This window comes from Eretmochelys imbricata, chromosome 4 (genome assembly GCF_965152235.1).
Source record: "Eretmochelys imbricata isolate rEreImb1 chromosome 4, rEreImb1.hap1, whole genome shotgun sequence".
In the NCBI taxonomy this organism is placed as follows: Eukaryota; Metazoa; Chordata; order Testudines; family Cheloniidae; genus Eretmochelys; species Eretmochelys imbricata.
The window spans coordinates 111,470,521-111,488,706 of NC_135575.1; the positions used below are offsets into that span (position 1 = coordinate 111,470,521).

At 42.4% G+C, this 18,186-nt stretch overlaps 1 protein-coding gene across 1 annotated transcript in view; it reads left to right on the forward strand.

The window, feature by feature from the left end:
* The window catches only part of ADGRA3 (adhesion G protein-coupled receptor A3), a 134,207-nt gene extending 131,266 nt beyond the window's left edge, over window positions 1–2,941 (forward strand). Inside the window, exons 18-19 of the mRNA XM_077815799.1 lie at window positions 1,073–1,168; window positions 1,348–2,941. Of these exons, the coding sequence (XP_077671925.1) occupies window positions 1,073–1,168; window positions 1,348–2,590 (1,339 nt within the window). The 3' untranslated portion in view covers window positions 2,591–2,941. The remainder of the gene's footprint in view (window positions 1–1,072; window positions 1,169–1,347) is intronic.
* The last annotated feature ends 15,245 nt before the right edge of the window (window positions 2,942–18,186 follow it).

Genomic DNA, 18,186 nt, shown 5'->3' on the forward strand with positions numbered 1-18,186 from the left:
AAAAAATCTAACACAGTCTTGGGATGCATCAGGCGAGGTATTTCTAGTAGAGATAAGGAGGTGTTTAGTACCATTATACAAGGCACTGGTGAGACCTCATCTGGAATATTGTGTGTAGTTCTGGTCTCCCATGTTTAAGAAAGATGAATTCAAACTGGAACAGGTACAGAGAAGGGCTACTAGGATGATCCGAGGAATGGAAAACCTGTCTTATGAAAGGAGACTCAAGGAGCTTGGCTTGTTTAGCCTAACCAAAAGAAGGCTGAGAGGAGATATGATTGCTCTCTATAAATATAAGATGGATAAATACCACGGAGGGAGAAGAATTATTTAAGCTCGGTACCTATGTGGACACAAGAACAAATGGATATAAACTGGCCATCAGGAAGTTTAGACTTGAAATTAGATGAAGGTTTCTAACCATAAGAGGAGTGATGTTCTGGAACAGCCTTCCAAGCGGAGCAGTGGGATAAAAGACATATCTAGCTTCAAGACTAAGCTTGATAAGTTTATGGAGGGGATGGTATGATGGGATAGCCTAATTTTGGCAATTAATTGATCTTTGACTATTAGCGGTAGATAAGCCCAATGGCCTATGATGGGATGTCAGATGGGGTGGGATCTGAGTTACTACAGAGAATTCTTTCCTGGGTGTCTGGCTGGTGAGTCTTGCCCACGTGCTCAGGGTTTAGCTGATCGCCATATTTGGGGTCGGGAAGGAATTTTCCTCCAAGGCAGATTGGCAGAGGCCCTGTGGGTTTTTTGCCTTTCTCTGCAGCGTGGGGCACGGGTCACTTGCTGGAAGATTCTGTAGATCTTGAAGTCTTTAAACAACAATTTGAGGACTTAAATAGCTCAGACATAGGTTAGAGGTTTGTTACAGGAGTGGGTGGGTGAGATTCTGTGGCCTGCATTGTGCAGGAGGTCAGACTAGACAGTCTTAATGGTCCCTTCTGACCTTAAAATCTATGATTCTATGATTAGCCTTTTGTTTTCTTTTTAGCTCATGGTGGCTAAATAAAGTCTTTTTAAACTGCTGGAAGAACCATTAATAACTTTGCCCTATTTTTAGATTCTACCTTATTGGCGGAGGAATCCCTATCATAGTTTGTGGTATAACGGCAGCAGCTAACATCAGGAACTACGGCAGCAGGCCTAATGCACCATAGTGAGTATTGGATATTTGACAGCTTTGTAATAAATTGTTATGATTTTTGGTTGTCATTTTTTGGAAGATATGCCACATAGCCAAGACTTATTTCAACAGTTCAAAATGATACTTAAATATTGTGAGTTCTGAGAGGTCATCTGTCTTGATGTGCTATCTTTTTTTGTGTTTTTTTCCAGTTGCTGGATGACATGGGAACCTAGCTTAGGAGCCTTTTATGGACCAGCTAGCTTCATAGTTTTCATAAACTGCATGTATTTTCTCAGCATCTTTATACAATTGAAACGACACCCTGAACGCAAATTTGAACTTAAAGAGCCAGCTGAGGAACAGCAGCGTTTAGCAACCAGTGAACATGGGGACCTGAATCATCAGGATTCAGTGTCAGTCTCACTGGTTTCCACATCAGCTTTGGAGAATGAGCACAGTTTTCAAGCTCAGCTTTTGGGAGCAAGCCTCGCTTTGTTTTTGTATGTTGCTTTGTGGATTTTCGGGGCCTTGGCAGTTTCTCTGTATTATCCCATGGACTTGATTGTTAGTTGCTTTTTTGGGATCACATGTTTAAGCCTTAGTGCCTTTCTTATGATGCATCATTGTGTTAATAGGGAAGATGTCAGGCATGCTTGGATAACAGCCTGCTGTCCTGGAAGGAGCACATACTCAGTGCAAGTTAATGTTCAGCCCTCCAATTCCAGTGGGACTAATGGAGAGACTCCTAAGTGTACCAACAGCAGTGCGGAATCTTCGTGCACTAATAAGAGTGCATCAAGCCTAAAAAATTCTTCTCAAGGTTGTAAACTAACCAACATACAGGCTGCAGCAGCTCAATGCCATCCTAGTTCTTTACCACTGAACACAGGTCCTCAGCTTGATAACAGTCTGACTGAGCATTCAGTAGACAATGACATCAAAATGCATGTGGCTCCATTAGAGATTCAGTTTCGAACAAATGGACACCAAAGCCGGCATCATAAAAACAGAAGTAAGGGACATCGCGCAAGTAGGCTTACAGTGTTGAGGGAGTATGCATACGATGTCCCCACCAGTGTGGAAGGAAGTGTACAAAATGGCTTATCTAAAAATCGACAAAGCAACAGTGAAGGACATTCAAGGAGTCGAAGAGCCTATTTAGCATACAGAGAACGCCAATATAACCAGTCCCAACAAGATAGCAGCGATGCTTGCAGTACACTTCCAAAAAGCAATAAAAATAGTGAAAAACCCATTGCTACAAACAACAAAAAGGATGTTCTGAGGAAACCAATAGTAGTTGAACTTGAAAGCCAGCAAAAATCATATGGCTTAAATTTAGCCATTCAGAATGGACAACTTAAAGGCAGTGGACAGGATGGACCCTTGCTCACTGCAGATAGCACTGGCAATATTAGGACTGGGTTATGGAAACATGAAACTACTGTGTAGCAATATTGTACTACTTCATGAGAGAAATTCATGTGAACTGTGATTCACACATTCCCTAAAGCTATTAACGCTTTTAAAAACTGTTTACAAACAATTGGTACTTCATGCAAGGAGGAGAAAAGAGAATCTGCCGTGCAAAGTGTTTTATACATTTTGGGAGTATCTTTGGTGTTTTTTACAAAGAAACTTCTTCTCTTTTGTGAATATTTTTTTTTTTTTAAAGCATCAGGTCCAGTGTTGAGATGCAGACCAGAACTTCTTAAGAAATTCTTACAGATAGCCCCCCAGATGTGTCCACAGCACATTTCAAGTGTGTATTAAAATGTGTATTAAAGAGTATTTTCCCAGCAAGCATTATGTAATGTGCAAGTTTGTTTTGTCAAGATTACTAGATATAGGTTGTCTTTTTGGATTTACTACTTAATTTCAATGTCTGGGAATTTTACCACAGCTTTTAGTTGCTTAAAAAAAACCAAAACGAAAAAAAATGGTTTCTAAAAGTGCCGATATTTCACATGTAATGCAGCTGGTTGCATTAATCCTGAAGTTTGAATGAAACAGAGAAACGAAATTTTTAAAAATAAAAGATTTGTGATTTAAAGACAATTCTGTTGAAATTCTAAGCTCACTTTTGTAAGTGATATATAAATTAGTCATGTCTTCATGTAGTAAAAGTGAATTATGTAGTAAATGTATAATTATATGTTTCCTTAATGTTTCTAGCTGATATTGGCCAGCTGATATCTGTACATAGCACAATCCCTAATTCATTGGCCTTCCATCTCCTCAAGCTATTATGTTCATTTGTAAATTGTAGTAATTCTAGCTGTTATCATTTCTATAATCTGAACCAGGAGTGCTCATCACTCACAACTAGGGCTAGATTTCAAAAGAGCTCAGCATCTCCTGTTGAAAACACATTCTATTGTCATCTTGTGAAAAAGTGATAGCAATATCTCAGTAAACAGTTACCACTTAGATGCTCCAATTTTGATTTTTATACCAGTGGGAGAGCAGAATCAGGGCCTTTGAGTTCACCTGTCCCTCAAATGTTGACTGGTAGTCCCCTGCAGTTTAGTTGATGTCACTGAAATCTCCAGTCACTAGTTTCCTTTCAGAGCATTTTAATTTAATATTAAGAAGCAGCTGTGTAACAAAATAGTTGCTTCTTCTTTATTTGACATTACTAACTTACATGAAAGTTAGTAAACCATGAAGTGGCCTTTATAGTGTCATCAAATTGACAGGAACTAAGAACAAAGGGTGGAGAAATGACAGCTGGATGAAAATGCCATTTTTAATTCAATTATACTCATCTGGGCAGCAATTTCAAAAATATTTGAATCACCACAATGATGCACAGTTAATTTTAAAAAGTTAAACTGCATATTTTTCAGAATATGGTGCAAAGTGGAATATGAAAGAGAGGCCAGATAGTGTTAATAGGTATATATTTAGTTTCCTGTATTTCACTCTGTTTATATTGATTATATCTCAACAATCATTCTATATTTTGGTAGTTTGTGGGGACTGGAAGACAGTATAATGTTTCAGTCTGTGAAGCTTATTCCTTTGCTGCTTTGAAGATTTTGTAGCTGTATATGCAAAGTGTCATATTTGATTTATTACTTGTTGGTTGTTGATCCAGTATCTAAAGCTTTTTGTATTCATACGTTAGCAGATTTTTTTTGATGTTGTACAGTACTAGCATATAATTGGGGAAAGCACTCACCTCTTGAGCACCTTCTGCTGCTGCATGTGGTACTGCAAGCCTCTTCCTGCTTCTGGTGCCACCTGACTGTTGTCAGCCTCGCTTGGCTGGTCTTCAGCACTCCGGCCAAGTCACAAAGTCCAAAAGAACCCCTTCTGAGGTAGTAAAGAAGCCAATAAATGAAGTCTCTCTGCCCTCACTAGGGTCTTTGGTCCTGCTGTGGACCATTTAAATTCAACCCTTCACTAAGGCTTCCAAACAAGCCTGTCCCCTCTCGGGATTTACACTACTTCACCTTTGACCAGTGGGGGAGCCCGGGCTCGCTTGCTACTATGTGTTCCAACCCCAGGACCCTGTAAATAGCAGCCACTCACTTGAATTCATTTGTTACTGGGCCTCTTCCCACCTGCCCCCTTTATCTTAATCCCTTACCTTACGGTTAAAGATCTTGTGTTCTTGCTCTCCCAACTAAACTCTGGTTGTCCCTTGAGCTCCTTTGGCCAGAGAGGAGCACCCTTCCTTGCTCCTCTGGTCCAATCCAGGAACTGACCTGCTAAGGCCTTGCATCTACTTTTATCTAAGCCTGCTTGGTTGCTTCAGTGCAGCCTTTCTCGGCAGGCCTGGAGGACCCACCTTCACAGCTCCTTTCCGGGGGCAAGGTGTAGTAGGACCGTGGGGCCTCCAGCAGGGAAAAACAAAGGGCTTGGTACACTTAGGGCTTGTCTACACTGGCAAGTTTTGTCACCAAAAACTGTCTTTTGGTGACAAAACAGCATGAACGTATACACTACAATGGGACTTTTGTCGCGAAAAACGCCCAGTTTTGGCGAAAAGAAACTTCCACCCGTCTTTTCCCCTCACTTTACTGTTGTAAACAGTACAGTGTAGACACTGCTGATTGTTTTGTCGACAGAACTGGTTTCCGCCAGTATCCCACAATGCCTGCCCTGATTGCTCTGCTCAGTGATTTGATCTCTGCTGCCCTGCAGGCATGCGCCCCTCCCCTTTCAAAGCTCCATGAAGCAGCTGTGCTGCTCCGTTCGGGGAACAAAGAGCAAATCATTGGAATGCTCCTGTTCTGCCCGGCACTAGGAGCACAGCAGCAGGCAGACGGCTGCTGCACGGGGAGGGGGACAGACTGCTGTGCTGTTTTGCCATTCCTCAACACCGAGAGCTCCCAAAGCTCCTCATGATGCTGATCTCGGCAGCTGAAGGGGCTGTGGGAGAACTCAGAGAGAATCCCAAGATGCACAGCGATCAGCTCTTCCTTCCCACGACATTGCACTGTGGGATACATACCCACGGTACATTGCTCACCCTGTCGATAATGGTGTCCCCAATATGGACATGATCTGTTGACAGAGGGAGCAAGTGTGAGCACCCTTTGGCAACTTTTGTTTTGTCGACTTTTGGGTGTCGACAGAAGTTTTGTCAACAAAACCTGGTAGTGTAGACAAGCCCTCAGTCATATAGCGTCATAACTACTTTCAAGTTGCAATGTAAATATGCTCCCTGAGTGGTGAACTGCAATTCATAACTTGTCAGAATCCCTTGATTTATTTATTTATGTATTTATTTTTAACATTTCAAAGTTGTATCTGGAGGAGTGACAAATTAATTGGTCTGAAATGTCTAAGGTATTATACATGTTTCTCCATTAATATCCTATATGCATCTCCATTAATATCCTAAGATGGAATTATAGTTGAGAATATATGTTAGTAATTTAGTGTAAAATATATTTTGGAAATATTAAAATTATCCCAAAAGCAAGAATTTTCAACCCAGGAAATTCAGAGTTGGAGTTAATCTTAAAAGAACTCTAAACCTGTTACATATAGAAGTGCATGGCAAGTGCCTCCAAACAATATTAACTTTGCACTGTAGTGACCCCAGATGATAACCTATTATTATAATTCTGAACCATGATTTTAGTGATTGTGGTCCCAGATTAGGTTGGTCTGTTTTGTTTTTTACCCCACTACACTATCACTACAAGGCAGCATTAAAATTATGTGGGCTCCCTAACTGTGCATTCTCAAACTTCAGTGTGTTAAGATTTCTTTTAAGTAACTTAAACTCTGAATTGTGTGGGTTATAACAATTGACTTGGCCATAATTATAACATCTTTGTAATGTATTTTATGATGTGTACTTCAGCCGTAACTCATTCTTAATGTAGTTTTTGTCTGAGAATTCCTGTAGGTTTTTGGGGGTTTTTTAAATTGCAAAATGGATACATGAACACTAAATAAGAAATGGAAAGAAAATGTTACTATGTGATATTTAATATTTTTGAATTATTAGAAATATAAACCTTGTTTTATTTTTATTTTAACTTTTTATAGCCAGATTCACTGGTATACTGTAATGGCCACCTGACTCCTGAGCAGCACACACCATCCAAAGCATAATGGTCAATTCAGCGGGATTTACAGCTGCTTTGTTTCACCAGAGCAATGCAAGGCAGCAAGAGTGTAAACTCCAGCTTTCTCCTGCTTTTTGCACCCCCTACATTCCTTTGCATACAACATTCTCTACTCCTGGGGGAATTCTGCACCAAAAAATCCAAAATTCTGCATGTTTTATTTGTCAAAATAATGCAATATAATCCTACCAGTTTCACTTATTTTGGTAATTTATTTAAACTACCATACTGAAAAAAATATCACAATAACTGTTCAGCATTTCCTAAACACATGAAAGTTAAGTTACAAATACTTGGTAACCAATACCCTGCATTCCAGTTATAATCCTGGATTTTCATTTAAATTACAGTACTTTTATTTTGGTGTTCTGTAAAGTAGAATGTTTTAAATGGCTCAGACTTTCACACATGAAAGTCATACAGTTTTGCTAATCATTATCCTGCATTTTTTTAATGGGTAAGTAAAATAGATCCTGAGCTATAATCTAACCCCTCTCTGGCACAGGAAAAAAAGCAAGAAAGCACATAGACCTTCCTAGCTGAGGATTCCATTACTGTCATTTACAAGAAGGCTCCTTTACACCTCTCTGGCAAGGTAAAGGAGCCTTAATTGACTAAGAATGGGAACAATTAAGTAACAATGAGAGCATTAGCAGCCTGCCTCAGTTTTTACATTTCTGCTCTGCCTCAGGGACGGAGCCTGCTTCGCACACCCCTATGCCTCCAAGCCTGGGATGCAGCAACAGCAATGCTGGGAGAGGGACAAAGTGAGTCTTTCTCACTTGTTCGCACACAGGCAGGCATTCAGCCCCACCCCCTTATCATCTCTCCAGGTATGCCCAATGTCCTTTCTGCCCCCATCAGTGATCTGCTCTCTGCTGCCCGCTGCTCCCAGCAGACATGCCTGAGCTGCTGGGGAAGGAGCATGTGTTCCCCACAGATTTCTTTGCTCCCCCATTTTTCTGTGAGGGAGCCAAGAAGTCTACAGAAGGTATGAATTCTGCACCCCCATGGGGGCACAGAATTTCCCCAGGAGTAATTCCTTTGTGTACACACCCAACTTCCTCCCCTCTGTATCTGTTGGACTCGCACATGCGCCCTGAATGACCTTGCACTCCTTCCCTCCCACAAGGGTATAAAATGCAGAGCAGCCCCAGTTGCCAAGCAGTTCCTTCTTACTGTCTGTGGCAGCGAGATGGAGTTACACAATGTACTTCTGCATCCCCATAGATGCTTAGATGAGGTTTGGGTTTTTCGAGTTAGTTTTCTTATTATTTCTTAGTTAGGTTTCTTTTTAAGCCCACTGGGGAAAAAATAGAAATAGGAATATAGACTTAGTAACAAAAAAAGGTTCGCTTGGTTCTGAGGTGCAAGTCTGATAGACTTTAAAACCTGCCATGCCTGTGAGACAGCTATGCATGTAAATAGGGGGCATACTAAATATCTCTTGTCTAGGGGAATCTCATCCCAGTCAAATATTCAATGTGTGTATTCTTTTCTAAGTACATGTAAAAACTTTGTGACATCCGTTGGAAAAATGTTTTTTTTTAATGGCAAGATCAATGAAAAAGCATCTCTGACTCCTCCAAAACAATCTACTGCTGCCGCCTCAAAGCCTATCTCCTTTCAGTACTCTAGCTACAGGAGATGGTACTCTGGGAGCTCTGTGGTCTTCTGACACCAAGACATGCATCTGAGAAATGTTCCAAGCCTTCACTTCAGATCTCTTTGGGTTAGTAATTGACGCTTATTGTGCAAGGTTGGAAGCAGCAGAGACCTTCAGATGGGGCTCAGAATTGGTCACCGTCCTCAGTACCGGACAAGAAGTCTACTCTTCTGACTTGTCCAAGCCTGACCAGCATGAAGAGTCTTCAGAGGCTGCAGAGTCACATTCCCCGGTACAGTACCGCATGGTTACTCCTTGGCCATTGGTGATTACATCACTACCAGTGACCTTGATACTGTCTGCCTCACAGACCGCATCTTGATAGGAAGCTTTTTTCTGCTGAGAAATCTGGATCATCATCGTGCACTGGATTGTCTTTGTCAGTACCACTGTTGTATGGATTTAGATGGAATGTATTGGTTCACGGTATTAACATAACTTAGTCATTGTCCAATATTCAGCAGTGTTAAGCAAGGTCTGGGGCTGGTATAGAGAGACCTTAACCTATGTAGTAGCATGACAAACACACTATAAAATTAATGCCAAAGGTTAGAAATGTATTGATTGAAACACCCAAAAGAAAAAAGAAAAGGAGTACTTGTGGCACCTTAGAGACTAACCAATTTATTTGAGCATGAGCTTTCGTGAGCTACAGCTCAGAAGTGAGATGTAGCTCATGAAAGCTCATGCTCAAATAAATTGGTTAGTCTCTAAGGTGCCACAAGTACTCCTTTTCTTTTTGCAAAGACAGACTAACACGGCTGTTACTCTGAAACCTGTCATTACAAAAGGAAAAGAATCAAAATGAGATAAAGAGCATTGAAACTGAAATTAGTTGTTTATGCAAAAGTCCGTTTAGATACCATGAATTGTTTCATAGCTCTCTACTTGCAGGATGCTTACTACCATGCGTCAATCCATCCAGGTTACAGGAAGCACCTATGTTTTATTGTCAATGCCTTCATTACCAACTCAGTCCTACCATTTGGTGCGTCCATGGCGTCACAAGTATTTACTAAATGCTTATTTGTGGTAACAGCTAACCTGAAGATACAAGGACTACACATATATACTTAACTTTAAATTCACGATTGGTTGATTCAAGGTCACTTATCACAGCAGGTCTTCAAAGACGTTCACATAATTCTCCTGCAGTTTTCCTGGCTAAGCCTCAGAATCAGTTGCAACAAATACACTCTCACCTCTACTTTACTGATAGAGCTTATAGGAGTGATGTTGGACTCTCGTCAACAGGAGCGTATCTTCCTCAAGGAAGGCTTTGTATGGTGAATCATCACATTTGAGATCTTTCAGAATGAAGAACCTCTGTGGAAAATCTGCCTCAGCTTGCTGGGTCACATGACAGGCTGTACTTACATGTTTTTGTCCTATTCAGGAATGGTTGAGATCAGTTTACACAGCATGGACCTACCTGTAGAAGTTCCTTTCAAAGTACTGACTTCCCTGGTTTGGTGTACACACCCTTGAAACATCTGCCAAGGTATTGTTTCACTTGCCACCCTATTCACTAGGAGAGTGTTGAAGCACTGGAATGGCTTACGTAGGGAGGTGGTGGAATCTCCATCCTTAGAGGTTTTTAAGGCCCAGCTTTGCAGAGCCTTGGCTGGGATGGTTTAGTGGGTGTTGGTCCTGCTTTGAGCAGGGGATTGGACTAGATGACCTCCTAAGGTCTCTTCCAACCCTAATATTCTGTGATTCTATGATTTAAAAAGTTTTGTGGCTGATGAATCCAAACCAAGCTAGGGTGTCCATTTAGACAATCTTCACATTCAGGGCCTGTGGTCCTAGGCAGAGTCTGCTGCATGTCACACCTCCAGGTTGTTTCTACTCCCTCTCCTGGGCATTTCCTCCCAATACTACAACAATGCACTGTATACACAGACGAGGGAGAGAGATCTTTCCCTTTATGTCAGGAAGCTATATATCTATAGGACAGGTGCTTCGTTTATCAAATCAACTTCCTAGTCTTTCACTTACTGGGTTCCTCGAATATCTTGGCAGATCAGCTTATCAGGAAGGGCTTCACTCATGAAGAACTCAAACTAGATAAGATATTTCTAAAATAAGAGGTCCCTGCCATGGACCTGTTCGCTGCCAATGTGAACACTGTGTCCCATGGTTTGCTTCAGAGGAGAAGTGAGGCCACACTGTCTTACGGATGTTTTTCTCTTCTGGTGGGGAAAGGATCTGCTATATGCTTCCCTCCTGCCCATTCCACTAATTCTCCGAGTTCTTAGATGTCAGAACGAGGCCCAGATGATGATGATGGTACCAGCCTGGACATGTCAATTTTTGCATTCCAGCCTCATGCACACATCAGCCTGACCATCTCTTCCATTTCCAGACATTTCTCAGAACCAAGGCCTAGTAGCTAACCTAGTGAGGAGGGCTTTAAACTAGGTTCACCGGGGGAAGGAGACCAAAGCCCTGAGGTAAGTGGGAAAGCAGGATACCGGGAGGAAGCACAGGCAGGAATGTCTATGAGGGGAGGGCTCCTGCCTCAAACTGAGAATGAGGGGCGATCAGCAGATTATCTCAAGTGCTTATATACGAATGCACAAAGCCTTGGAAACAAGCAGGGAGAACTGGAGGTCCTGGTGATGTCAAGGAATTATGACGCGATTGGAATAACAGAGACTTGGTGGGATAACTCACATGACTGGAGTACTGTCATGGATGGTTATAAACTGTTCAGGAAGGACAGGCAGGGCAGAAAAGGTGGGGGAGTAGCACTGTATGTAAGGGAGCAGTATGACTGCTCAGAGCTCCGGTACGAAATTGCAGAAAAACCTGAGTGTCTCTGGATTAAGTTTAGAAGTGTGAGCAACAGGAGTGATGTAGTGGTGGGAGTCTGCTATAGACCACCGGACCAGGGGGATGAGGTGGATGAGGCTTTCTTCCGGCAGCTCGCAGAAGCTACTAGATCGCATGCCCTGGTTCTCATGGGTGACTTTAATTTTCCTGATATCTGCTGGGAGAGCAATACAGCGGTGCATAGACAATCCAGGAAGTTTTGGAAAGCGTAGGGGACAATTTCCTGGTGCAAGTGCTAGAGGAGCCAACTGAGGGGGAGCTTTTCTTGACCTGCTGCTCACAAACCGGGAAGAATTATTAGGGGAAGCAAAAGTGGATGGGAATCTGGGAGGCAGTGACCATGAGTTGGTTGAGTTCAGGATCCTGACACAGGGAAGAAAGGTAAGCAGCAGGATACGGACCCTGGACTTCAGAAAAGCAGACTTCGACTCCCTCAGGGAACGGATGGGTAGGATCCCCTGGGGGACTAACATGAAGGGGAAAGGAGTCCAGGAGAGCTGGCTGTATTTCAAGGAATCCCTGTTGAGGTTACAGGGACAAACCATCCCGATGTGTCGAAAGAATAGTAAATATGGCAGGCGACCAGCTTGGCTTAACGGTGAAATCCTAGCGGATCTTAAACATAAAAAAGAAGCTTACAAGAAGTGGAAGGTTGGACATATGACCAGGGAAGAGTATAAAAATATTGCTCGGGCATGTAGGAATGAAATTAGGAGGACCAAATCGCACCTGGAGCTGCAGCTAGCGAGAGATGTTAAGAGTAACAAGAAGGGTTTCTTCAGGTATGTAGGCAACAAGAAGAAAGCCAAGGAAAGTGTGGGCCCCTTAATGAATGAGGGAGGCAACCTAGTGACGGAGGATGTGGAAAAAGCTAATGTACTCAATGATTTTTTTGCCTCTGTCTTCACGAACAAGGTCATCTCCCAGACTGCTGTGCTGGGCATCACAACATGGGGAATAGATGGCCAGCCCTCTGTGGAGAAAGAGGTGGTTAGGGACTATTTAGAAAAACTGGACGTGCACAAGTCCATGGGGCCAGATGAGTTGCATCCGAGAGTGCTAAAGGAACTGGCGGCTGTGATTGCAGAGCCATTGGCCATTATCTTTGAAAACTCGTGGCGAACGGGGGAAGTCCCGGATGACTGGAAAAAGGCTAATGTAGTGCCAATCTTTAAAAAAGGGAAGAAGGAGGATCCTGGGAACTACAGGCCAGTCAGCCTCACTTCAGTCCCCGAAAAAATCATGGAGCAGGTCCTCAAAGAATCAATCCTGAAGCACTTACATGAGAGGAAAGTGATCAGGAACAGTCAGCATGGATTCACCAAGGGAAGGTCATGCCTGACTAATCTAATCGCCTTCTATGATGAGATTACTGGTTCTGTGGATGAAGGGAAAGCAGTGGATGTATTGTATCTTGACTTTTGCAAAGCTTTTGACACGGTCTCCCACAGTATTCTTGTCAGCAAGTTAAGGAAGTATGGGCTGGATGAATGCACCATAAGGTGGGTAGAAAGTTGGCTAGATTGTCGGGCTCAACGGGTAGTGATCAATGGCTCCATGTCTAGTTGGCAGCCGGTGTCAAGTGGAGTGCCCCAGGGGTCGGTCCTGGGGCCGGTTTTGTTCAATATCTTCATAAATGATCTGGAGGATGGTGTGGATTGCACTCTCAGCAAATTTGTGGATGATACTAAACTGGGAGGAGTGGTAGATACACTGGAGGGCAGGGATAGGATACAGAGGGACCTAGACAAATTGGAGGATTGGGCCAAAAGAAATCTGATGAGGTTCAATAAGGATAAGTGCAGGGTCCTGCACTTAGGACGGAAGAACCCAATGCACAGCTACAGACTAGGGACCGAATGGCTAGGCAGCAGTTCTGCGGAAAAGGACCTAGGGGTGACAGTGGACGAGAAGCTGGATATGAGCCAGCAGTGTGCCCTTGTTGCCAAGAAGGCCAATGGCATTTTGGGATGTATAAGTAGGGGCATAGCGAGCAGATCGAGGGACGTGATCGTCCCCCTCTATTCAACATTGGTGAGGCCTCATCTGGAGTACTGTGTCCAGTTTTGGGCACCACACTACAAGAAGGATGTGGATAAATTGGAGAGAGTCCAGCGAAGGGCAACAAAAATGATTAGGGGTCTAGAACACATGACTTATGAGGAGAGGCTGAGGGAACTGGGATTGTTTAGTCTGCAGAAAAGAAGAATGAGGGGGGATTTGATAGCTGCTTTCAACTACCTGAGAGGTAGTTCCAGAGAGGATTGTTCTAGACTATTCTCAGTGGTGGAAGAGGACAGGACAAGGAGTAATGGTCTCAAGTTGCAGTGGGGGAGGTTCAGGTTGGATATTAGGAAAAACTTTTTCACTAGGAGGGTGGTGAAACACTGGAATGTGTTGCCTAGGGAGGTGGTGGAATCTCCTTCCTTAGACATTTTTAAGGTCAGGCTTGACAAAGCCCTGGCTGGGATGATTTAATTGGGTATGGGTCCTGCTTTTGAGCAGGGGGTTGGACTAGATGACCTCCTGAGGTCCCTTCCAACCCTGATATTCTATGATTCTATGATTCTATTGCATCCAGGCCTGATGTATTTACATCTACTGATGAGGTGGCTAGTTAGTTATGTTGACAAGAGGTTTTCATTCAAATTACAACAGCTTGTACAAGACTGACATATAAAGTCAAGCGGAAGCAATTTTTTTGTGACCCATTCAAAGGCACCTTCAGGCATTGGAATCTTCTGTTCCAATTATCTTGGACTATTTATTGCCTTTGAACACTCAGGACTTTCAATCAGTTCTAGACAGTATCTGCAATTGTCAGTTGAAGACCATGCCCTCACCCATCCCATTGTATCTAGATTTCTGAAAACTGACTCATGCATTTCCATTGGCTAAGGAGCCCTTTCCTACCTGGGACTTGAATGTGGTAGTTCTCTCTTTGGTGAATCCTCCTTTTAAATCTATGACGTTATACTTATTCAATCACCTCTCTGTTAAAAAAGCATTTCCTTGGATTGTAGAGCGAGTGATATTCAGACCTTGATAGCACAGCCCTCATGCACTAGTCCACAAAGAGAGTTACTCTTGGACCACACGTAAAATTTTTAATGAAAGTGGTTTTGGATTTTGACATAAATCAATTTTATATTTTTTCCCAAGCCTCATGACTCTCCAAGGGAGGCTAAGCTTCATTCACTTGTTCTTAGAGCTATGTCCTTTTACCTTTCTAGTATGAAGCCATTTCATAAATCACCCCAGGTTTTGTTGGTTTAGGGGTTTGGTTTGGTTTTGCGGTTATGTTATTGTTCTGGGGGTTTTGTGGCTTTTGGTGGTAAATCTTAGGGACAGGCTTCAAAAAGATTCTAAAAGTGGGTTTCAGACTGTATTAGGGTCTCTTATGCATCAAACTACCCCTTCTGTCTCAGATAAGGGTGCATTCTACAACTGCTCAGGAAACATCTGTAGCTTGACTTAGAGGGACTCCTTGTTTTTGTAATTTGTAGGGCAGCTACTTAGAGTTCAGTTCATATGTTTATCAGTCACTACTCCATTGTGGCAGGCTTGAGGTCAGATATTCAGTTTGACAGGAGTGTCCTACAGTCATTATTTAGATAGGTGAGAGTCTGACTCAGCTTTCTAGGTTATATGGTAGTTATACATATGAGAATCCACGTGCAAGACTGCGCCTTCATCCTCATGTTACCCCAAAAACATAATGTGGGTACCCCCAGAATATCTAACCTGTTTACTTGTTATAACCAACCTGTTCTCATTAAGTGTGGGTGTCCAGGGTGGCTAAGGAAATACTTATAGGGGACAGATACAGCCGTCTGATAAATGATTGACACAAGCAGTGTTTCAAAACAAGGTACCTTTTATTGAACAATTTCTTGACACAACAATCTGAACACAAATCCTTTATAACAAGTTAAAGAGCACCTCAAGCCACATTGCCCTACAGTTTGAAATTATACTAAGGGATGCTTCCTGCTTCAGATGGCCAGTCTGTCACAGGTAGGTGACAGCAATTTTTAGATGTTCATTAGGTTTTACATATATAAATCCCTTTCACAATTTTTATTAACCCACACGTGCACATATATACTAACACTATACAATGGTATCTATAACTATAATCCTGGGTGGATTTTGGCAGCCTTAGTGTGCAATATAAGGAGTTCTGCAGCAGAGACAGGATATTGCTCCCAGCTTGTGCCCCTGAGACAGGGAGTCAGAATTTTGTTTATAAACAGAGTGATTAACAGGTGATTAAGATCAGAAAAGGCTGTTAGGATGTTTCCTAAAATTAAATGATCTGTTCTGAGCTTGGTGAACTGCAAAAAGTAAGCAGCCTAAATGATAGAAAGTAATTAGATATTTTTCTATAAATATTTCAATTGTTGTATTCAAGAGGTACTAAGTTACTAACATCTTTCTTTGAGAAGATAACTGAAATTTTTTAGACAAAAGAAATGCAGTAGATCTAATCTACCTGGATGTCATTAAGGCATTTGATACAGTTCCGCATGAGAAATTACTAGTTAAACTGGAGAAGATGAGGAATAATATGAGTAATGAAAGGTGGACAAGGAACTGATTAAAGTGGAGACTGTAACAGGTCATACTGAAAGATGATCTGTCAGGCTGGAGGGAGGTTACTGTGGTTAGATTTTGATAGATGTTTGGCTGCGTGTGTGTGTTACTTCTGTGTGCTGCCACAGCCCAGCGCAGATAGCTGGCATGGCAGACCTCGAGCACGCTACCCAATGACCGAAGATCCATTAAGGGACGAAGACACCCAGCCAGATTTCTTGTCAACGAAGCACAGTACTAGTATCCCACAGATTCTATCAGACCACTAATACATGTATGCCCATAACAATGGACCAGCTCAGTGACTGGCAGGACTTTCAGTTCCTCCCTAGGCCTGACAGACTCCCTCTGAGATACATCTTTATACCCCAATACAAACAAGTTAGTACTGCCCCCTGACATAGTTACTGTCATTACTGCCCCCCTCACGTGGCTAGTTATCACCCATCTCCTTGTACGTGTTGGTTCAATCAAAACATCTCTATTACGTACTGTCATCCTGACTTTATCTTTCAGGAGGGATCAGTGTGTTCCTGTTATCCTTGGGGAATATTTTTGTACCATCCTTGATATCTGGATGTTCTGGTACCACTTGATATCGGGATGTGTTTGCATGAGCACTCTGTAACTAGCACTTCTTAGGAATGTGTATTTCTGCAATATCAGCCCTGTTCTTGCCAGGTTCTGTGAGCAGGTCCTACCTCAGACCAGGCCTCTTATACAAGGGCTTATGTCTCAGGCTCTCTTTCTACTACAGTTACTAGTGGAGTTCCTCAGGGATCAGTCTTGAGACCAATCTTATTTAACATTTTTATTACTGACCTTGGCACAAAAAGTGGGAGTGTGCTAATAAAATGTGCAGATGACACAAAGTTGGGAGGTATTACCAATATGGAGGAGAACTGCAATATCATACAAGAAGATCTGGATTACCTTGTAAACTGGAATAATAGAAACTGAATGACATTTAATAGTGCAAAGTGCAAGGTCATGCATTTAGGGACTAACAAGAATTTTTACTATAAGCTTGCGACGTATCAGTTGGAAGTGACAGAGCAGGAGAAAAACCTGGGTGTATCGGTTGATCACAGGATGTCTATGTCAGTGTGATGTGGCCGTGAAAAAAGGCTAACATGGTCCTGGGGTGCATCAGGCGAGGTATTTCCAGTAGACATAGGGAAGTGTTAGTACCATTTTACAAGGCCATGGGATTATTACTAAATGAATTCAAATAAGATTTCAGTTTCAGGCAGCCACACAAGGAAGGATATTCTGAGATAAAACTTGAAAAGCAGTATTTATCTTCTCACGAAACTGTGCTGCAGTACATATTAGCTTCTATCAAATGATCCTACAACCCTGGGTGGCAGCAATAAATACTATGTGGTTACATGTACATAGATTGTAGCCCAAAATACATCCTCCCAGGTGCATAGAATATTTTACATCTTCCTTGTAGGATGTGGAAGACCTAGATTCAGGTCCTCTCTCTGCCTGATTTGCAGTAGGGACTTGAACCTGAGACTTCCACAGTCCCAGGCATGTACTTGACTATAACAGGGTTCTAAAAAGAACTAGGTATATTCATGGAGGATAGGTCCATCAATGGCTATTAGACAGGATGGGCAGGGATGGTATCTCTAGCCTCTGTTTGCCAGAAGCTGGGAATGGGCAACAAGGCATGGGTCACTTGATGATTACCTGTTCTGTTCATTCCCTCTGGAGGACCTGGCATGACCACTGTCAGAAGACAGGATACTGGGCTAGATGAACCTTTGGTCTGACCCAGTATGGCCATTCTTACATTATGTACCTTTAACCACTGGGCTATAGAGTCAGTCTTGCACTGTTTCTTTTGTTGGTGCTGTTTCACTCTGTATAAATAATTGAATATTAACTGTGCCAGCAAGAGAGACTGATTCTATGGTCCATTGACTAGGACACACATCTGGGACATGAGAGACCCAGGTTCTACTCTGTGCTCCGAATCAGGTAGAGCAGAACTTGAACCTGGGTCTCCACTATGCCAAGTAAGTGCTAACCATCTGGCTGTTGTGGTGTAAGTCTTGCTCTCATGTCTTTTTGTAAAACAAAAAAGTTAAAATGTTTCATTTTCATTCTGCATTGGAATAAAAACAAATGTCATAATCTCAGTGTTTTCCCAAAACAAAGTTGTTGTTTTTCCAGCAGACCTACTCAGTGATTTGTAGTTCCAACCATAAGAGGAATTGCCTCAAGAGGCACCTTTGACAGTATTTTCCATATGGCCCCAAACCAGGATGTATCAGAAACCTTGAAGTATTTCTGACCCAATTTCCAGGCCTAAGCTTTGCAGTGGATGAACTTCTGGATGTGTAATG